At 45.7% G+C, this 21,078-nt stretch overlaps 9 protein-coding genes across 9 annotated transcripts; 5 read left to right on the top strand and 4 right to left on the bottom strand.

Moving 5' to 3' along the window:
• Positions 1-385: 385 nt before the first annotated feature.
• Positions 386-1,420, top strand: CLUP02_15790 (uncharacterized protein; the record flags this gene model as incomplete). Its single annotated transcript, XM_049294714.1, has 4 exons — positions 386-635; positions 698-802; positions 859-986; positions 1,037-1,420. The coding sequence occupies 4 exons, from the start codon at positions 386-388 to the stop codon at positions 1,418-1,420; spliced, it is 867 nt and encodes a 288-aa protein (XP_049151861.1).
• Positions 1,421-2,217: 797 nt separating this feature from the next.
• CLUP02_15789 (uncharacterized protein) lies at positions 2,218-2,717 on the bottom strand (the record flags this gene model as incomplete). The annotated part of the gene is made up of 2 exons (XM_049294713.1): positions 2,218-2,482; positions 2,713-2,717. 2 exons carry the CDS (start codon positions 2,715-2,717, stop codon positions 2,218-2,220), a joined length of 270 nt encoding a protein of 89 aa, XP_049151860.1.
• A 327-nt stretch (positions 2,718-3,044) lies between these two features.
• Positions 3,045-4,199, top strand: CLUP02_15788 (uncharacterized protein; the record flags this gene model as incomplete). Its single annotated transcript, XM_049294712.1, has 6 exons — positions 3,045-3,103; positions 3,158-3,206; positions 3,295-3,472; positions 3,528-3,573; positions 3,606-3,676; positions 3,712-4,199. The coding sequence occupies 6 exons, from the start codon at positions 3,045-3,047 to the stop codon at positions 4,197-4,199; spliced, it is 891 nt and encodes a 296-aa protein (XP_049151859.1).
• Positions 4,200-6,108: 1,909 nt separating this feature from the next.
• CLUP02_15787 (uncharacterized protein) lies at positions 6,109-7,936 on the top strand (the record flags this gene model as incomplete). The annotated part of the gene is made up of 5 exons (XM_049294711.1): positions 6,109-6,391; positions 6,452-7,332; positions 7,394-7,522; positions 7,586-7,666; positions 7,718-7,936. The coding sequence occupies 5 exons, from the start codon at positions 6,109-6,111 to the stop codon at positions 7,934-7,936; spliced, it is 1,593 nt and encodes a 530-aa protein (XP_049151858.1).
• A 579-nt stretch (positions 7,937-8,515) lies between these two features.
• CLUP02_15786 (uncharacterized protein) lies at positions 8,516-10,465 on the bottom strand (the record flags this gene model as incomplete). The annotated part of the gene is made up of 7 exons (XM_049294710.1): positions 8,516-8,686; positions 8,743-8,853; positions 8,948-9,567; positions 9,629-10,014; positions 10,075-10,115; positions 10,180-10,230; positions 10,295-10,465. The coding sequence occupies 7 exons, from the start codon at positions 10,463-10,465 to the stop codon at positions 8,516-8,518; spliced, it is 1,551 nt and encodes a 516-aa protein (XP_049151857.1).
• A 2,820-nt stretch (positions 10,466-13,285) lies between these two features.
• On the top strand, positions 13,286-13,720 carry CLUP02_15785 (uncharacterized protein; the record flags this gene model as incomplete). The annotated part of the gene is made up of 3 exons (XM_049294709.1): positions 13,286-13,474; positions 13,559-13,606; positions 13,661-13,720. 3 exons carry the CDS (start codon positions 13,286-13,288, stop codon positions 13,718-13,720), a joined length of 297 nt encoding a protein of 98 aa, XP_049151856.1.
• A 185-nt stretch (positions 13,721-13,905) lies between these two features.
• CLUP02_15784 (CMGC protein kinase) lies at positions 13,906-15,904 on the bottom strand (the record flags this gene model as incomplete). The annotated part of the gene is made up of 3 exons (XM_049294708.1): positions 13,906-14,253; positions 14,311-15,063; positions 15,116-15,904. 3 exons carry the CDS (start codon positions 15,902-15,904, stop codon positions 13,906-13,908), a joined length of 1,890 nt encoding a protein of 629 aa, XP_049151855.1.
• A 303-nt stretch (positions 15,905-16,207) lies between these two features.
• On the bottom strand, positions 16,208-17,114 carry CLUP02_15783 (uncharacterized protein; the record flags this gene model as incomplete). Its single annotated transcript, XM_049294707.1, has 6 exons — positions 16,208-16,236; positions 16,308-16,333; positions 16,515-16,600; positions 16,695-16,766; positions 16,831-16,887; positions 16,995-17,114. 6 exons carry the CDS (start codon positions 17,112-17,114, stop codon positions 16,208-16,210), a joined length of 390 nt encoding a protein of 129 aa, XP_049151854.1.
• A 474-nt stretch (positions 17,115-17,588) lies between these two features.
• On the top strand, positions 17,589-20,934 carry CLUP02_15782 (protein kinase; the record flags this gene model as incomplete). Its single annotated transcript, XM_049294706.1, has 10 exons — positions 17,589-17,659; positions 17,718-17,803; positions 17,863-17,945; positions 18,016-18,115; positions 18,156-18,235; positions 18,314-18,496; positions 18,552-20,324; positions 20,387-20,657; positions 20,715-20,823; positions 20,892-20,934. The coding sequence occupies 10 exons, from the start codon at positions 17,589-17,591 to the stop codon at positions 20,932-20,934; spliced, it is 2,799 nt and encodes a 932-aa protein (XP_049151853.1).
• Between the last annotated feature and the right edge of the window lie 144 nt (positions 20,935-21,078).

Below are 21,078 nucleotides of genomic sequence, written 5' to 3'. Positions count from 1 at the left end.
TGCCAATGGCGTGAATGCAGTTGGATGCGTGTGGTGCTAGAGATGGTGTTAGAGATGGTTCTTCCTACCTTGCATTATATCACCTATTTCGATATGCAGGTTTGCCGTTGATAGCTGGTCGCAAGTGACAAGTGATGAAAGAAGCTGGCAGACTCATCGTCTAGCACAATGAGGAGGACCTCACGCTGCCCGCGGCCATCGTTCAAGTCATTTGTCTAGATCAACTGAGATTTCTCGTGTCGCCACTCTTCTCGAGTCTCTCTCCTTCGCAAGAGCTTCGCCAACATACTAATGACAGCGCGCAGATCTTCAATCCCAAGACAACTTCAAACTTGTTTTACTCTCACCTTCTGGTTTTCTCACAGTTGCGGAAAGAGCCATTGCAATGGATCGACACTCATCTGATACTGGCGCCAAACTACTAGTCGCAGAGGTGAACGACTTGGAGCATGATACACTCTGCAGCCGCTGTGAGAAGTCCATCACGGGGGAAACCTCTTTGGGTTCCTGGTATCTGAAGCTGCTCTTGGTCTTTCTCCTATGCCAGGTCCCCATCCTGGGGCTGAGCTTCCTTGCATTCCATGCCTTCCAGAGAAATACAAATGCCACGATCCAAGGCATCGACCAGCAGGACTGTAAGAAGCTTCTTATGGATGCATCTGGTTCAATCATCACAAGTTAACGCATGCACCTAAAGACTTTACTCTCGAGAGCTACAACTCCACCGAGAAGCTCTACGACATTGTAGATGCTGCTGATAGATCACCGGAAGCAGACGCATTCTGGCATGAACTTCAGAAGAGTAAGCATCCTATTGTCCTTGACGTAGTTGACATGCTCGTAGCTAACAATGAACAGCCGACGGCATAGTCGCGGTCCGTAGCGAATGGGCGAAGGAAAAGGCTCTGCCTGACACAGTCTCTCACCCTGATGACCCGGCTTCCAAGATCTATCAAATCAACGTCTTTCACGCACTGCACTGCCTGGTACGTTCAGAGACCTAGAACTCTCGGTCGCTTGTTACTAACGTAAGCAGTACCGCATCAGGAACAGACTCACATCGAACATACCACTCGAGAAGTGGCCGCGCAACGATATCCACACCATGCACTGCGTAGACCACATCCGGAACGACTTGATGTGCCACGCCGACATCTCGCTCTCGGGATCAGACGAGTACGTCTCTTTCAACTCGCATGGCTACAATCAGAAGTGCAGAGACTTGGGTGCTCTGCAAAGGTGGGCGAAACGACACAGCTGGGCCGGGTATAAGGATTACCTGGAAGGCGTTGTTGGATATGATTTCAATGACGCGGAGCGGGTGAATATGGCTACGGCTGGGAAAGGGCACTGGAATAAGGCACAGAGCACGCTAGATAAGGATACTGGGAAGATTGAGCTTTGGTTTGAAGAGGACTGAGTCAATAGAAGTTCCACAAGTACTATCCCCGCAGCACATACTCTAGCTATGGAATGTTTGCATCCAAGCAGGCATCAGATTATCAAATTCTTGGATGCTCGGAAGCTTCCTAGATCCTTGAGCTCAGGAGATTCCTTTGGCGAAGGTCTTCATGGTAACTTTGGGTGGTTTTATAGTTTAACGTGAACCAATGTCGGTTAAGCGACCTATATTCCTCAAGGCCTTGGAATAGTATCGATTCGGAAGGTTGCAGGTAGCAGACCTGAACCGCGTCTTTCAGCCAGGTCCATGAGCCCGCGAGGACTGTGCTGCCCCCATCTTCTTTGTAACGAGGAAACGCCAAGTCTCGGCCTAAACATGCAAAGAGAGAGCAAAGAACACCCTAACTAGCAACCTTATCGAGTACCCGAGGCTCGTGTGGGGATACTATCCTCTTGGTGAAGGTACATGGACAATTGGACACGGCAGTTGTGCCGAAGAAACACATCACATTTTGAGACCCTTGAAAGACAACGCAGGACCCGAAAGACTTCAAAGATTGAATTGCTTAATTTGTGCTACGAAAACAGTGCTATTGTCGTTCGTTGTTCCTGCCTTGTGCATTGGCAAACTCCTTGCCCTTGACTAGTCGGCATCTAATGCTATACGTTCTGGAAGTGAGCAAGTAACCCGTCAAATGCTTGCCACAGACTAACTCCTATAGGTTCATGAACTAAGATAATGGCTAGTCAGATGCCGCTGAAACCGTTAAAGACGGGATAACCGAAACACAGCCATACTTTCAAGCTTTTTGTGAATCAGAAGCATTCAACACAAGCAGTCGAGGCGTCTGTCGTGGCATCTTCGACCGGGCCCTCGTCGCCGAATGAGGCAATGGAAGGGCTCGCGTAGATGAACCTGGGTTCGAGGTCTGCCTTGGGCTGGACTGGAGCAGCGAGAATAGATGCCATGATGGCGGCGATAGGAAGGAAGACTCTAGCAAAGAACATTTTGAGGCTGCTGATTGAGAATATGGGCCTTGATGTTGATGGTGCGCAGATGAAGAAGTCGCTGAGTGTATCCCTGGACGAGGGAGAGTCATGCCTTTTTTAAGCTTTGAACCGATAGGTTTGAACAATGTTCTCAAATATCATTGAAAAGTCAGGGAGTCTTTCGATGAGCATAGTGCGGCACGAGTCTCATCCTTTCCTCGGGGGGGAAACACCAACAGCACCGTCGGTCTTTGGGAGTTGGGGTCTAAGGAGATAAGCGCCAATGTGATATGTGTGATGTCTGTGGTTTCCAAAGCAAACCGCATGATGTTGGCTGGACGGGCTTTGTTCTGCAAGATCCATGTCCAGTCACATAGTGTTAGATCGGACTAGTATTGACACGTTTGGCGCCCGTCCTTCTCCGCCTGACGCCGGGACCACGAGTTCATCCAACGGTCTTACTCACCAACGGGTAAAGGACAAGGATAAGGTAGACAAATGATACCAAATATAAAAGGACATGTTCACGCGTTGGCTCGATAGTTTCAATCTGTGTGCGGGCGTTTCCTCTAGGGGGGCCGGGTGGGTGGCCCTATTCACATTGGGGGGGGGGGGGGGGGCGAGGAGGGACGCCAACAGCTGCGTCATCCAACATGCATACCAGAAACGCCATCAACAGTCGCCAAGCTCAGGATAACTTTGAATGCGGAAAGTACCTCCTAGTATTAGCAATAACTAGGGGAGACTTTTTGATACAATTGATTAGGAAGCTTCACCTGCCATCGTGGTGCCTGCCTTTGACCAGTCAAACCCATGTTTGTTTGTGCCAAGGAGATGGCTTTACGCCAGAAAACGAAGCAACCAAAAACCGTTGAGTTTCAAGACAAACATGATATTTGATAGTTGATATCTTGGAGAATTGTGAAGACGGGCGGCAATACGGGAAAGGAAGGTGGCAGAATGTTCCCATCTCAACTTCCCTGTGCTTGCCTCGAGACCTCGCCCCTTACAATCTCGTTCGAGATCTTTCTTCCTCTTCCCGCAATTTATTCTCTATATCTCACCTTTCGAAGGCTTCCAAGTAACTTAAATCTAAGGTGCATCAAAGAAAGGTCCTTTTGACCCCGAAATCTCAGTCGCCAACGCATCACTCATCGATTCTTTTCATGACGAACTTTCAAGGTGACCCCGAGGCTGACGTTCTTCTCAGCAAGAAACACAGTCGGGTCAAAATCGAATCTTCGGTGGACCGACGTCGATGCCACCTTTCATGATTTCTTTGCTGGTCCGCTTTGATCACCCTCCTGCTGTTCGCACTAGGCGCTTTCAGCCATGAATACTCTTTGTTGAGCATCGAACCCTCTCCGCACACGGTTCCAATACACACCTGCGGCTCAACGGTCCCCGAAGCAAAGGCGAATGGCTGCGTTTTTGATGTCATGGCATATGGCTGGGTTCCTTCCCAGTGCTATAACGGCGACCTCGTCAGCACGTACAACGCATATGATATGAGCCCCTGGGCATTCGACAAGAACCTCACCAAGCCAGCGTCTGAACAGGTGCTTATGGCTGGAGAGAGAAGAATTCTCTACACAGATCTGCGCTTCCACCAAGAGCACTGCTTCTACACATGGCATAATCTGCTCCACAGCGTCGAGCATCAAAGGCCACTGATTCATAACCTGTCAGCGTCCACCGAACATAGACACCACTGCAAGGGACTATTTTTGCACGGGGAAGCGCCAACGGGCCCTGTCGTGCCAGCATTCTTTCATTGTGTGGATATGGAAGAGCCGGTTGTGCTTTGAGAACACATGCATGAGGAGAAGTGAGATTACGAGCCGGAGAGTGTGTCCCATGATAAGGGGTTTTCATATTGATTTGGACTTCGGATGGCTGAGGCTTGTATTGGAATGAACATAAGTCCCCGATGCCTCTCTCTATTCGTGGTGATATGGGGGTCTACGCATTCTCCGTCTCCCGGCTAGCTGAGAGACGCGCCAGGAAGCTTGGTCTGAAGGTTTTCTTCCCGTATCACAGGTTCACAACTGGACATCAACATAAACTCACTCCTCTATCTTAATGGAAAAGAGCAGCTCTGCAGCCACAATTTCAAAGCTTTCACCAACAAATCAATTCCCTAAATAACAAATGTGACTGTGGAAAGCTTTACATGACTCACTTCTCTCGGCAAGCTGCCTGTCGAATCAATTGCCAAGATCTTCCGTCTTCTGTTCTTTGCCTGACTTCACGTCGCTTTTATCACTGACCGCGTCTTTTTCCTTCAAACGAGATATCTACTGCTGGAAAGGAAGAAGGATTCTGTAGGAGACACGGGCAACATATCTAAGATTGATCCCACCAATCTGGAATCGTCAGTGAATCACTCCCAGAGAGCTCTTCACCTGAGATCATATGCACTTTTCGCAAATCCACCAAGGGGCCAAGCCTTATTGGCATTGATCCGGATGATAGTGGACTCTTGTAATGAGCACATTCCGTTATTAAATTGAGCTATCCCATGGCATGTATTGGTTGATCACGATGCCCGATTGACGTTTCATGCTTTCAATGTGTTGACTGCACTGCCCGCCCAATCTAGTCGTCACAGTTTCCAATTCTCGGCTGCCTTCCGTGGGTTTTTGCTTCAAAATCGGTTTCAGAGCGTGGTTTTCCTTTCTATCATGATAAACTTCTCGCCATGTCTAGGAGTCCTTGCTAACTTAGAGTGATGAGGTGTGTTTGGCGGAGGCATGGGAGTTTCCAAAACTGAAAGGCTGTTGTTTCTCAATAACAGCAAGCGTGCCTTAACTTGACTTGTTAATACAAACCATGCTCAATGCGGAAAATTCACTTTCATCAAACACAGACTCTTGGTAAGAAACAAATGAACCCTATGATACCACTCAATATAAGGTATCAATCGCCCCTCACGGGCAAAGAAACATATATGACGTCCCCCTTCCCCCACGAATCCCATGCTTTCCCAACACGGCATGAGAACGAGAAGCCAACTACCTCATATGTAATGAGACCATCTGGCACAAGGCTCGAGGCCCTCAAGCTACGAGTTTTTCTGAGTACCTCCTTTCTGTTGTTGACCATGCGCAAGATGGCGGTCCTCGCGGGGGGCAAGTGCGTCTCTCCCTCTCCGCTCTCCCTCTCCGGGTAGCCAGCCTCTCGTGGAGGTCGACGGTCCTTCTCATGGCCGCTAGCTACAGCAGCTCTCATCTGTAAAACTCGATCACCTGTAACGCTAATAACTGTCTTCAGATTCTGTTAATCCCCTCCGGACTCGCCGGCAAGGGTGGGACAACCGTCTCGAATAGCCTATCTGGGAGTAGTTGAGCTTCACATCTCTTCGTCCTGTATCATCAAGAAGGTTGTTTGTGGTATTTGATTACCTCACAGAGCTCGGGCCAAGGCGAAAGTAGACTAGATCCACAATCGCTGGGCCCTAGTAGAGTACCAGACGAAGGTGAAGGTATTCCCAGCGATTCACTCCAGCCGCCCTGGGGCGGTCTTCTTCCTCTGTCGGCCCTTAAATAGAGAACTTCACTGCAATGGATTCTCACTTTTCCATATCTCTCTCCATTCCCCCACCGAAGACGTTCGTGATAGCCCGACTTCCGCGATCTCAGTCCTCTTTCAATACTCCTTCTCGACACCGAGCATCCTCCAGCACCTTTTTTCTCTCTCTACCACGCATTAGTCCTAATGTCGTATCCCGGTTCACCAGAATTCGACGCGAAAAATCTGGAAATGTCAGACATTCACTTCCAGGGTTTCGGCATGCTTAACAACGGCCTTCCTAACGACCTTACCCACGAGAATGCGCCGGACGCATTAGAATGGTTCGATGAGAGTCTGATGGATGAAGTAGTGGCATCAATGGCAGTCCCTGAGGCAGAAGTATCGCCGTTCGAGGCGGACCTAAGCTTCATTGATGATCTCGCCGTGCCTTCTATCGAAAAGAAATGGATGTTTGATCTCATATTCAGTAAGTTGGCCGGGGTGGCCTTAATAATGTTTCCGTACGAGACTGACATGGCCATCGTAGACGACATCATTCCCTACAGATTCAACGATCACTTTCGACTGTTCCCAAACATCGAGTTCTACCGAGTCCTTTTTTATAACCGCTCAGATCTCATGGAGATCTGGGGTTTTGTCGTCCGATTCCACGACTGGATGTCAGCAGTTGCAGCATCGTCTCCTCATCAGGCGGACGAAGCCATCGAGGCATTGAAGTTCCGTGCGACTTTCTACGGCTGGCCGGGAATGCTGCAGAAAGTCTCAGTCCCTGAGGCGCAACCAGCCGAGAACCTTTCTGCCCAGCAGCAGCAAGAGCTTGCTATCGCATCGGCACCACCGACCGCAACGCCAAGCAAAGAGGCCACAGAGAAAAGCCCGAGAACTCAGCCACTGGACCAGGCCGAACATCAGCATGCCTTGTTGAAGAGCGAATTAACCATCGCTTCAACCTTCCAGCACAAAGGAATTGTACAGAGCATGGAGCACTTCAAGGAGCTCGACGATGCCTATGGGCGGTACATCAAGAGGGCAGCGGGAAATGCCCCACAAGACGATCCCTCTTGGCCAGTCTCATCGGAACAGCAACAAGCGTATGTCAAAGTGTTATTTAATAGTATAACCGATACCAGCAACTTCTTTGAGCTAAGAAAGGCTCGTGAGCGTCTGGCAAATATTGCGGGAAGTCAGGAACGCCAAGAGCCCGATGTAGCAGAGAACCCCAGAAAGCGCCACAGAGGTCCCTGTGGTCGGCATAACAGTGAACATTCGTCAGCAAGGCCTAAGGGTATGAGTAAGACAGACTGGGCCCTTGTGAATTCGCAAAGTACACCTGTGGATCTCCTCGAGGCAGTTATTCACCACCGCATAACTGCCATTGAGGTTGAGTTGATTTGTTGGAGGCTTCTGGTAAGTTATGACACAATGGGTGCAATGACGCCCTTTATTCCCTGGCTTATCTTGTTCTTAGAAATGCGCCATGAAGCAACAGCTGGGCTATACCATGCGTCCTCTCTGGTCCGGACCCAGAACTGCATCTACGTGGGAACAGTTCAACACTTTCTCGCAAAGGTGGTCGTCAATTTGCGAGAATCTCCAGGTTAGTGCTTCCAGAGACAAATATCCCCAAATCTTGTCTCTATTCTTTGCTAACATTCCAAAGGACTGCAAGATGATTATTCACTCGCTTACCCGTGCAGACTGGTTCTGTAAATTTGCAGGCGCACCATCCAAGGAACGAGGTGTAAGTCTTTGTGAATGATTACGGTTTTGAACAGGACTGATACCGGGACAGGCGAAGCTGAGTAATGATCTCTTGAATGGCCGCCGAGATATTCAAAATCAAGTTGGTCGGGATACAATCAAAGAGAAGACTTCTCGACAGGACTGGATTACCTCGGACGACTTTGAGATTCGGGACAAAGCTGGAGAGCTTGTACTCAAGGGGGGCCACTTGGGTGACAGAAAGCGTCGAGCATTGGCTATCAGGAGTCAGGGAGGCATCAGCGGCTGATACAAACCTGCCGTTTGAGGAAGTTAGATCATGGCAGGTTGATTGGTTGATAGATAACTTGTTGCTGGTCGAGATAGTCGACGATGGTCAGAAAGCTTGACTAGCGAAGGCTGGTTTCTATCGCATCAACTCTGGTGTCTTGAATCAACGAGAATATAAGAACGGTCACTAGATACAGAACACCCCACAGCAGTATCATCGTACCTAGTATCATGGATCTCAAAACATGATCTGGGAAGACACAAGCGGCTGTCGATGAATAAACGATATGTGCCCACACCTTGTATTAAAGTTGCCACGAAAATTTGCAAAGGTGTCATGACAAGTGGGGTGATTCTCCTCAACATAAAGAGTGAATGCAGCACCTGAAGTGAACGGTGTACTCGAGTATTTGAACACCGGCAATTCAAGCTGTGCAAACGAGACCCTTGATCCTAGACACCTCAAGATGTTCATCTCGATCCAAATCGCAGGGCCTTTAATCGTAGCTTGCGTTCATGGGATCTGTTGGGACCAGCCTTTGGCATGATGTACAGGAAACGAGTAAATTATATTTCAAATTGAAGATTGAAAAAACTATCAGTCTATAGTGTACCTCTTCTTTCGTGATGAAAGAAAATACCACCAGAGGAAAAGGGTGAATGCAGTGAAGATGCCAGTGATCAGGAAGTAGATCCAGATATAGCTTGACACTATGGAAGTCTTTCCATCTTCTGGGGACCAGTTGAAAAAGGTCATGGAGAACAAGGACTGTGTTTGTTAGCTTGGTTTCTATAGATTCGGTGCGTTCCTCAGCTTAGCCTTACCGCGAAGAACGTTCCAGGGAGAAAGACCATCGTGAGCAAGGCAATAGAACGCATTTGTTTGGAATCCTGGCTAGTTGCGGTTGCAATGTCTACATTGGTATCGCCTTGCGCCTGTGATAGAATTTAGTGAACCAATTACTTGACATCTATGATGTCGGAAATAATTGGAAAAACAGCCTGAGTAGGTAGATGTAAATCGACTTACCCACTGCGTGGCAATCGTCATTCCTTCAATACCCACTGTGCAATCTTGGATCTTATCTTCATGATCTTCGATGAGAAGTTGTAGTTGATCATGGATCATTGCCCCAGTCCTCTCCATTGATGACTTCATGGCTGCGTCGTTCCTCAGCTGGTTCTCGCATTTATCCTGCCAGAAAACACCCTCGATCATCTCCCCTTGATGAATTCTTGACAACTCGGCAACCTGTTCCGCCATCTTGCGGAGTTGCTCCTTCCAAATTCTTAAACTGTTTCGGAGGTTATTTGTGTTCAGCCATGCGTTTTTCCGAGATTCTCTCATTTCGACCTCGCGGGGTCCACTCGAGCCCCCAACACCTGATTTGAGTATTTCGTCTTCGATGGCCTTCACTGTCGCCTTCACCACTGTCTTCATGCGGTCACTCTCCAACTCGGCAAAGATAGCTGGGAGGACAAGAGGATATGAAGAGTATTGCTTCACTCGGCTCAATCTACCGAGTATGTGTCGTTCAATATTCGCTGGACACCCGAATAATATGGCGAAGGTTAGTTGTGTATGTGGGAAATACGTTGCTGTTAGGGCCATGTCGTCTGCCCACGTGTTAGATGACCTGACTTGGTACACTATCCCAAATGTTAGAATGATAATTAAGTCCGAATCAGCCAGTTCAGACATAATCCCTACCTACTGAGGGATGGCTGACCGAAGTCACATCCCCAAGCTTCGTGGCGATGTAAGACCTGGAAAAGAGAGGGACATCCGCACGGCTAACAGTTCGGGCGATCGAAGAATGTACGAAGAAACGTCTGCATATGTCCTCAAATGCGCTCTGACAGAAGGGTAGCTGGCGCACCTCTCTTTTCCCGCCTTTCATAACCTTCTCTGGGTCGGCGTAGCGGCTGTCATCTGGAACACTAAGACCAGACGAAATTTCATCTTCGTTCTCGAGACAACCGAATTGAATGTCTTCTTTGCCGATGGCTTCCTGATTGAGGTCCGAAAAATTGGAATCTTGGAGGTGCTCTGTTCCAAAAGACCTCTTCGCGGCTTCGGCGGGCTTCTGTGCTATTCTTCGTCGGAATAGCAGGTCAGATAGAATTATTCACCAGGAAAGGGGACGAAAACCATACATGAGCACAAGGCCAGAGTCCTTATGGACTGACGGGGTGTGCTAGATAGGTTCAGCAGTGTAGCCACCCTCGAGACCAGCCACCGGGCGAGAATGGAAAATTTACCGTCTTCAGCCATGATTGCCAATCTTCTGGCGTTGTGTTCGATGTGATGACCTGGGTATTGGTTCACAATGAGCTTCTTTAACATTTGGCAAGCAGAGGATAATATTGGACGAACACGTTGATCTCTGAGAAAACTGGCCACCGTCGTTTTCTGCTGTCCGTACCGAAAGACATTTTGAAGGTCTGCTGTTTTAAAGCTTCCAGTTTCCGAGGCCCATTCCATTGTCACGGAGGATTCAATGTATAGAGGCTCCGGTTTGTCTTCAATTGAGAAACCTGGCAGCATTTAGGAATGAGAAAATTGTCACATCAGCAGCTTATCATGGTGTGCTGGCCGTGACTCTCTCGCGATGGTATGATGAGTCAAGCAGCCACAGGAGCCTGCTTCAAGATTGCGGACAGCCTGAGGTGATGCAGCGTCGGTGGGGCCTGGTCGCTGCAGTCTTGCAGGTGCACTACAGAGTCGTGTAACACAGGTTTCCTGTTTTATGCATCAGGCTAACTAATAACATTGGATTCTCATCTTATCTGAGTTGCATGACTACCGCCACGGCGCCACCGTCGTGTCGGTGAGAGCATAGGAAAACGATATGTGACGGCGTCCTCCATTTCAGGTGTTCGTATAAGCCTCAGGGTGACCCATCATAGACGCAACTTCCACTCAGCGGGATCATAGAAGAATGGGAAATTGCAACACTCGGCAGGCAGCCTGCTCCACTACGTGATTTGCCTCCTTGCCAGCGCTAAATGAGTTGCGTGCTATGGTGGTGGTAAGACCAGCAATTCCCTCTTGCCAAGAGGTCGTAGCCTACTTCGGCCCACACAAGTGTAACAGACCACGATGATTTCAGTCGACGCTATTTGGTCCGTCCGCTCGCTTTTTTATAATACGGCATGCGCATGAATGCTTCGTGTCACCGCCGAGTTAACAAGAGCACATCTCATTCCGTGTTTATAGATGGGAGTTGAGCTATTTACTTAGGTACTAACGTTCTTACTTAAGTAAGTCGACCTACCCCCTTTTGGCCACCCCCCCCTTTTGGCCACCCTATTAAAACATAGTATCAAAACATCGCTACTAACTACACTTAATTAATTAACTATCTTTTACTACTATAATAATATAATTATTATTCTCCCTAGGTAATTTAACTCCTATAAGTTAACTAAGACTAACTAAACGGTTACTAAAGTCCTCTTAAGCTCTTTATATATCTTAAATATTTATAAACTTAGTATTTAGGTCTATTAATATACTCTTCTTTTTCCACGGCCTTAATTAGTTAACTTTAGCTTTTAAAACTCGAATATAGTACTAAGATATTATTAGATAGTAGGCCTACTTACTAAATACTTTTTTTACTTTTCTAAATAGTAGTCGTTAAGTATTATAGTCTAAACTAAGCTCTATAAATAACTTTAATTATTCGTAGAGCTCGCTAGCCTTTTTAAGTATTAACTAGTTAATAATAAACGTTACTAATACTTAGTTAATAGTTTTTCTAGTATTACTAGTTACTTACTTAGTATTTATAGTCTTTTTAGTTAGTATAACTAGGTTAGGTAAGACTATTAGATTAGTAAGTAGTCTAGTTATATTAGGGGGATATAGTTTAGTTACTTTTTATTTACTTCGTATATTTAATAACGTTAAACTAACTAAACGAGCTTTTTAGTAGTAATTTAAGAAGTACTATTTTTTAATAATAGTAGAATTATTTATTATATCCTCCTTACTAAGCTCCTTTTTATACTTAGATTTAATAAGTTTAAAAATAGCTATATTTAATGGCTAAAGGATATAGGAAGTATATAGTAATAAGAATAGTAAGTAGACGTTATTTTTATAGTATTTTTATATAAATTCTATTGTTATATAACTCTTATAGCTATTTAGAACTAATAATCGAGGCTTATTAAATATACTAAGCCCCCTAAGGGGGGGGGTCTTAGTTTATAATAAGAATACTATTTTTAATTACTTAAAGGTAGTCTTATTAGTCGTTTAGCTATTATTTATTATTATAAACTCTTAACTAGTATAAGGGTTAAGTTTAAATAAAAACTACTACTATTATACCGACTTTCTTTTATATATAACTAGTAGTTTAATAGCTCGATTATTAATAAAGATATACTTAATAATAAATACCTAAGTATACGAATTAAGCTCTTTTTTTAATATTACTATAGTCTCTACTTTACTTAAAACTAGGCTATTAAATCCCTTACCCTCTAGGATATTAGTCTTATTTATATTATACTTATTAACTTATTTAATATTACTAATCTCTAGTATATTAAGTAATCTAAACTATAACTTAATTATATTAATAATAGCCCTATTTAGATACCTCGAATTAATAACACGACTTTTCTAAACCTTAATTAATAAGTTCCTCTTTAAAAAAGCGTCTATTTATCTCTTTTTAAGAGGATTTATATCCCCTTAGGATTTTAAAACTTGCTTAATAAATTCTATAAGCTATTTATAAGTTAGTATAACGCCTAGATTATACTAAATACGAACTTATTAAGCTAGCTAGTCTTTTTATTATAAAAAAAGCTTCTAAAGGTTTATAAATATTATTACCCTTATTTAATAGCCTTTCTTACGGTTATAAAAAGTTATCTTTAGAACTCTAAACTTAATTAAGGCCCGATTAACTAAGAGACCTCTTTTAATAGCTTTAAGAGCCTAAATAATTTTATTTTTAGTATACGAGACTATTATATATTAATAAATAAGTATATAAAAAAGAATTATATTTAGACGATTTTTATAATTGTTATAGTAGTTTGAAAATCGTGGGTAGGGTTTTAATGCGGTGGCTGGGATGGAGAAATGGGGTGGCCAAAAGGGGGGGATGGCCAAAAGGGGGTGGGTCGACTTACCTGACGCAGGTAGGCAACCACATTGGGAGACGGCACTCCTAAGTCACATTTCGGCCTGAACCGCTGGGCGCTTCGCAAGGTTCTCGAGGAACACTCCACGTTTTGTTTTATGTAAGTTTCTTCCTACGCCATCTTGACTGACAGGAACATTGTTGCCGTCTAACTCTGTTCAGTACATCCCACTTCAACTAATCTCAAAAGGTAAGACAGGATGACGAACTTCCTGTTGAAACTCAAAAAGGGAGCCAGGCAGCTTCTGCCTAGCTATTTATCCACAACGACAGCTGAGAAAGTCGAAGAAAATATGGAAAAAGAAATCTTTGAGGGCAGATACACTGATGAATCTGTGGTTGCGCAACATTTGCGGGCAATCTTTCCAGGCCAAAGATTCCAGATCTCTGTGAGAAATTCTTTCAATCTATAATTAGGTTTTACGCTGTCCTTCGTACTTAGAAGTGCTGACCACAAAGCTTGGATTTTTCAGTCAGAGAGAGGCAGAATATTTTGCAACATTCCGCGCAAGCTGACACCGGTGAGGATGTGATACGTCAACCCTGGAGACTTCTCATCTGAACTCTCTATGTAGGCCGAACAAGAAGTCATAGCGAAAGCAATTCGAGCAGATCGTTACGCTCCTGTTCGTTGAAAAGAGAATTGTGCATAGTAAACCTCAAGTCAAATACCAATGTCGTATTGCATAGCAAAATCAAAGTTTAAACATTGTAAAAAAAAAGAAAAAGAATAACTGCTCGTGATTATTAAGGGAACTTCGGAAAGATCCGCCAACGCCTTCCTGGCAACCTGCTGACTTCCAATAGTCGCAGACCCATTCTAGGTACCAAGAGCCGGTCTTGTCTTACCACTAAAACCCTTGATGATCCGATTGTCGTCGACTGGAATATTGGCGATGTGCTTCTTAGCCATTTCATTCAGACGTGCGTGGGCAGGTGAAATGGCCGGAACTTTAACATTTGAAGAAAATGGCGTCAGGCAGTAGGCCTTGGCCTCGGCCTCGGCCTCGCACCTGCGCTCCATCTTTCTCAAAGATTTCAATAGGTCTTCGCTGGTAATTCGTTTCAGATCCTTAGATTGAACAATTAGGAGTTGGGTTTGAACCAAGGTGAGCAATTCGTTGATGAATTGGGAGCAGGATTGGTGTCCACGCAATCGGTCGAATTCCTAGCAGATTTATCAGCTGATGCAACCTGTATTTGGCGTGGTACACCGTTGACGAACCTTTGTTACACTCTCCTTGATATTGAAAGCATACTGTTCCCCGGCAACTCGCAAGATTTCGAAATAGATAGGCGTATCATGGCTAGTGATGTATGGAGACATGCGCCTTTCCCTGAACTTCTCATATCCCTCCCACCCGTCGAGGACCCAGACCATGAATTCGAGGATGAGGCATCCGAGAGTCCATATGTCGAAAGACCGAGAGATGCGGCCTTTCACTCCTTCCATATCGCACTCGGGGGGTCTGTAATTTGGAGAGAGGGGGATGTTTTCGCCAGGTCGATTGGAACGACTTTCCTGCCTATGTGTGCGTGTAAGGCCAAGATCAGAGAGTACTAGTTTGCCTAGGCCTTCGGACTTGAACCATAGAACGTTCTCAGGCTTTATATCGCCATGTCGCCCATAGAGAGGCTGCCCGTTAGGGTGTCGTAGATTTTCGTCTTTAGGATCGTGAATGAAGCTCAAAGCATCTGTGATGCCACGAATTTGGCCCACTGTCCAAAGAAAGAAACGATGATTCCTCTTAAGTGCTGTATTTCTCTTCCAAAAGTCGAGTAGATCGCATTCGGCCCAAGGGAATAAGAGAGAGTACTCAAGGCCGTTGTTGGTGTGACGGCTGAATGTGGCGAGGAGTGTAACTATGTGCTCATGTCTTCCTCCGAAACGCTTCAACTGCAGAACTTCTTCGTCGAATTCACTCTTGTCTGAGATGTACAGTCTTTTGAGAGCAAAGCATCCCGGTGCGGCTGAAATCTTGGATTTTGTGAGGTCAGAATAATGCTGTGATATTGGAGCCAGAACATACCTTCTTGAGGCTTTTTTGAAACCCATGCTGCCAGGCGTGGATGACAATTTGCTTCACCTCTCCGAAGCCACCACTCAAGTTCATCGTAGTCGAACCATCCGATGCAAAGATGGAGACAGGGTTGGGTATTTTGACCCACGGGAGTATGTGAGCATCCTCGAACTCGTAGTGAGACACTTCGCCCTTGCTCGGAGATTGTGCAATGTAACGGACAAACAGACGACACTGTAAGATATAAAAATTGTCCCCATCGAGAGTGTCCCATTCACCAAAAGGCAGATTGGGTTGGTTATATCTCTGATGTTGATACATTCGAATTTCGTGTTGGGCTAGAGGTAACTTTTCATCACTGAAGCCCGCGTCGACAAAATTCTGGATGGAAGAAGCTTGCTGCATTAGGACAAGGATCGCAAAGATGAGACGGTACTTTTCAGGAGCTCCATTCAGCCCAAGAATTCGGCGAGTCCATTCTCGACAGAAATGGTCGAATTGAATCTTGTTATGTACCTTGGTGAGTGAACTTTGTCCGAAAACATGCCGGACAATGACATAAACGGTTTCTTCATCGAACAAGTGCTCGAAAAGCTTTCTTGGCCAGAAGTAATGATTATGGTCCGATGCGATGGGCGACTTGACCGCTTTGTTCCAGACTCTGCTTCTAATTTGTCGCTTCAACTGAGCGTCGTTCTTGATGACGACAAGCTTTTCTAACCGGGGTAAGGAAGGTGTCAGCCATGCTGTGATGTCGGTCGCTTGTTGAGCTTCAGCAGTTCTGTCTGTGTTAGCCATCGCGAATGACGTAGATATGAGCGAATTTTTTGATAAGAGAGAAGCAGGCTTCGAAAATATGAGAATCTTTTGAAAGGGCAGCTTCAGACCTACTTACTTCTCAGCGGTCTTGACATAAATATTGAAGCCATAGTGCATCTATATTACAACTTGGGTACACTGGGGGTTTGGAGATCATACGAGGGCCTGTCGCGCCGATGATAGTTTCAAAAAACACACTACACCCTCTCCAATGCAGCTTACCTCTGGCTGTCGCTCTAAAAGGGTAATTGCTCTGATAGCCTAGTATGGGTGGCTTGAAATTTAGGTCTTGTGCCATGATTTGAAGCAGGCTGTGACAGCAGTGCTGCCAACCTCCCACCCTTACGAAAGCAGCCACATCCTGCCTGCTTTTGTGCCATACGGACGATGCAGTTTGGGTGGTGTTCACTGGACAATTATGCATGCATGCCCAAGTGTGCAATGTTAGGCAATAAATGAATTATTTGTAGACATGATAAGTCGAGACATCTCTCAGTCCAAGTCCATGCATAAAGGATCGCTTATCTCAACAAAATTAGGTCTTTTTCTGTACGGCTCAGCTGTTCTCTGTGGTGTAACACACCCTCACATTTGTGAAAAATCAGACAGCCGGAAGTTTGTTAGGCATTTGCCTAGGAGCCATGAACTGAGAATTGGGTGGAAAATCATTCGCAACTATCGCAGAACACAAGGTAAAGAACATGACTTCCAGCCACACTCGGTACCTAGACTAAGTAGGCATGCGGATCATTCTTCCCTCCCGCATCACTATATGACACTGATCTACATGGCTCGAAGCTTTGCCATTCCCATTTAATGAGTTCCAAACTTTTGGACACGACTTGAACGATTATCAGCATCTATCATGAAGCGAAATAAGAGACTGGGTTGCAGCCTTGACTCACCAGATCCAAGGGGGCGGATGAGGTTTCTGCTCTAATACAGTACACGTTTTGCCTTGTCTACGTGAAAGTCTCAGCTGATAATATCTTTGTTGGGTGCTTCTTTTGCTTCCTCTGATAGATGGCAAAGAGACAAGGTGCGAATTTGTGCTCCGCTGGGGACATACTTCCACAGAGAACTTCCCAGATCCGTATTTCTCCGTTAAAAGATCTGACAAGCCGTGCAAGCTCTGAACAGATTTACAATCAATAAACTGCCATTCACAGGTGGAACCTGGGGATGACATGGTCGTAATGACTCGGGGTGAAGACCGTGAAGATATGATTCCCTAGATGATGTAGAGCTCTAGGCAAGAAAAGGGATACCTAAATACTTGTATGTGAAGGGGAAGATATTGGATTTACAGAGAAGGACGAATTTACTGGAGTTTTATGGCTGATAATGATGGATGACTGAATAGGGCTCTATACTATGAAAAAGAATCTGAAGTGAAAAGCGACCTTATCTTGAGTGATCAATTCATTTGTATTTAATACCGAGAACGCTCTAGATTTATATCCGCTCAAATACATCATGACAGGAGGAATCGCTGAGGATCTATTCTAAGCTCCGAGTCCGCCTATCCCTTCTAGAGCGAAAGGTTCGGAGTGGCATGGGGACACTTCCGTTCACTGGTCAGCCTCAGCTGTCACTGCCACCACAAACCACCCCTTCTTATGCGGCGTCTGAATCACGCTTTTTCCATTTCCAATCTCATACAATGAGGCTGAGCCTGAGATATCCTGGAATCAGTCCTATCAACGTATCTTGGCGTAATCAACAAGGCGGTCGGTGTGTCTGACGAGCAGGCAACGCCCAGTCAGCATGCAATGGATGAGTGGATGCCGAGCAATGCCATCATTTTCCGTTACATTATTGGCAGGTCTCAATTCAGCTTAGCAGCGCCTCATTCCCTTTCCAAACAGAATCTCCAAAGTGTTCGTAGGCCAGAAACCCGAATTCTTGGTGTAAATCGCATATACACATGACAAAAGGTACCCAAGACATGAGAAGCGAGATAAAGGAGACAACGGCGTCCATGATCATTATAGAGTACGAAAGAGGCACTGAGCCATTGGTACATGTATCTGATACAAGCTGGACCTCTTCTCCCAATATAGAAGTGAGCGTGAGCCACAAACTCCGAGGCCATAGTTATGTACCAGACACCACGAACAGCTAAAGCTGGTCACGCAGCGCACTCGGCTGGCGTCCTGGCTGCTACCTGTGTCCGCACCTGCCTAGCTGGTCAGCCTCCCGCATCATTTAAAAGATTGAGGCTGTGTAGCCTTTATTTTGAGAATTCAACTGAACTGGTTCCCTGTAATACAGTCTGAAGTTTTGGAGGAAGAGACAAGTAATAAGGCTGTCTGACCAATGGTACAATATATGTCACATCATCTTCCTTCACATCTAGCCAGTGAAAGGTACTTTGGTTGATCAAAGCACTACCGAAAGCGATCTTTCGACAACAAATACTACATGAATCCAGATGACGAATTTCCTGTACATTCAAAAGCACATAAACCATTTGATAGCATCGGATCGCTCGCTATGAACAGGCCAATAGAACATGATAGTGCTATCGCCACTGATCAGACGCAGTATTTGAAAGAGACTTGCACTATGGTAGGTCACACGAGTTCTGAGCTCAATCATTTGCTGAAGATATTTCTGAGTGTAGAAACTTCCCTTCAGACTTTCTATCGGAAACGCGAACGACGTTTTATCCCCGTCCATTCCTACAACGAGACTGGAGGAGACCGGACAAAACTTATCCTTGACAAACTCCAGAACACCCACAGGATACCGAAGATTGAATATTGAGGACGATGATATCAGTATTCATACACAAGATGACCGAGGATACGCGGCTGCAGAGAAGGTTCTCAGAAGAAAGGCCACCATTGAAGCATGCCACAGAATTGTCGAACCCGCTGAGTCGGACTTTGAGCAAATAGGTTCTCAGTTTCTACTTACAGCCCCCCGCCCAGCAGGTCTATCTGCAGTCACTGCAATGGCACGAGATGTATCCATGTCGCTGGAGTACTACGCCGGAATATTCCAGGGACCGCAATGGTTACCAGTCAATCAGCTGTACAGAATCGTTACTGAATATTCTGTTGTCGAAGCATTGAAGGAATGCGTTACAGATGTGAAACTTTCTGAGAGCGAACTTGAGAAATATTCGAAAGCTGTCTGCCCTACCAACAGCCTCCACGGGGGCGTTGGTTCTCGAAGCATGTTTGCCATCCTCGCGGTCTTGAGAAAGGTTAATGAAATTCGACAATTCATTGACCTCGGGCTCTCTGATAATGACCTGCCATTCAGGGCAGACCCAATTCATTCTAGACCGGATGGCCAGCTATTTCCAAAAAATCATACTGTCGATCATCAAAATCTGGGACAAACGTTCGGACGCAATTGGGATCTCAAAGACTGGGCCGCATTCTCAAAATATCAAACGGCGATGCGATCACCGTTTTTTGCGATTGATCTCAGCGAGAGGGACAGGATTATTCCTCATTATGAATTGGATGCCGAGACAGTGCTTCCCTTCATTGAGGCGTCCCCTGTCCCATCGTCTAACATCACGTACCACAGCATGGTGCAGCGAGTACAAATTCACCTGCATCATTATACGATGCACAAGGTGCCGGGTCACACCCGTCAACCAGCAGGCATCGAAGAAGTCTCTCTTCAGTTGGGTACATGTGTTGAGGAGAATCCATATTTTGCAGTCAAAGAACTTCTTCCCGAATATGGCGACCGACAAAGCAATGAGATCAACTTCCGCGAAGAGGTACGAGCTTTGGCCAAGACTGTTGGTTTATCAAGCCATGACCATGTCATTAAACTCCTCGCAACTTGGAGAAGAGGTGACAAGTGGAGTATGCTCTTCCCCTGGGCTAAGAGCAATCTCAAAAACTACTGGAATCAAAATCCTCCCCAGAGATCCCCGGGTTTTGTTCAATGGATATTATCCCAATGTCGAGGCCTTGCAGAAGGTCTTCAGAAGATTCATAGAAGTCCATCAGAGCACGCCAAAGACTTCGGCATTCATGAAGACATAAAACCTGAGAACATTCTTCTTTTCGACAGCCAGTCAAAAGCCTATGGCATTCTAGTCATCAGTGACTTTGGCTATACTCGTTTCCACGGCAGAAGTACTCGGTCAAACACCCTGATAGTAGGTACAAGCCCAACTTACAAAGCACCAGAGGCCGACCTTGGAAAGACTATTGCAAGGTCATACGATATGTGGTCATTTGGTTGTGTGTTACTAGAGTTCATTACCTGGTATTTAAGAGGGCCGGCAGGTATTCGAGATTTCATCGACCGCCGGAATGAGGACGATGAGAGACTGATACCCGGTTGCTCTTTGGACAAATTCTTCAATATCAACAGAGAAGATGGTTTGAAAGACAAGCCAGAAGTCAAAGGCTCAGTTCTGAACGTAAGTAAAATCGATGATTTTTGTTTGATAGGCACTGACTGTTGCTCTCCACACATATGTAGTGGATCTCTGAATTAGGGTTAGACACACACTGTAGTGACTACCTCAAAGAGCTCTTAGCCCTCATAGTCACAGAGCTCCTACAACCTGACCCGAAGAGTCGAGGAAAGTGCGATAAGGTAGCCGAGAGTCTTAGGAGATTGGAACAAAGTTGCAGGTCCGGAAGCCTCGAGTTTCTCACGGATCGAAGTGCCGGAACACCGAGTATGCTGTCTACACCAGTCACACCATTGTCTAATGATTCATGGAATGATTTGGTGAATGATGGTTTTCGTGAGCCTACAGTCTCTGCAGCATATGAATCTGGTCACAGTGACACCTGGGCCTCAGGTAGTGATCGCGAATCAACCGACATGATTCATCGATCCAGGGACAGATCTGACACGACAATCTCCAAGATCGATTCTCGTCTCGGAATTGGCGAAGGAAGTTTCCGCCAGTCAAGGTTAAGTGATCATATAGAGGAAGAGCTCACAGAGAGAACACCACTGGTGACAACCATTCCAGCATCATATCGATCAAGCAATTTGTACAGCAATCCAGGTTTTGAAGGACTAGGTCCATATTGTAATCAAAGGGACCAAGATATAGACACAGAGGATTCAGTTAAAACTTCAAAAGGGCCTTGTCAAACACAGCAAATGAAGCCAAGTTCTGGTACGCTGAGCGAAGTTGAGACTGAGAGTGGCTCTCG

This window comes from Colletotrichum lupini, chromosome 8 (assembly GCF_023278565.1).
Source record: "Colletotrichum lupini chromosome 8, complete sequence".
Classification (NCBI taxonomy): domain Eukaryota; kingdom Fungi; phylum Ascomycota; class Sordariomycetes; order Glomerellales; family Glomerellaceae; genus Colletotrichum; species Colletotrichum lupini.
The sequence above is the reverse complement of the archived record's forward strand: the minus strand, read 5'-3'. Positions and strand labels throughout refer to the sequence as shown.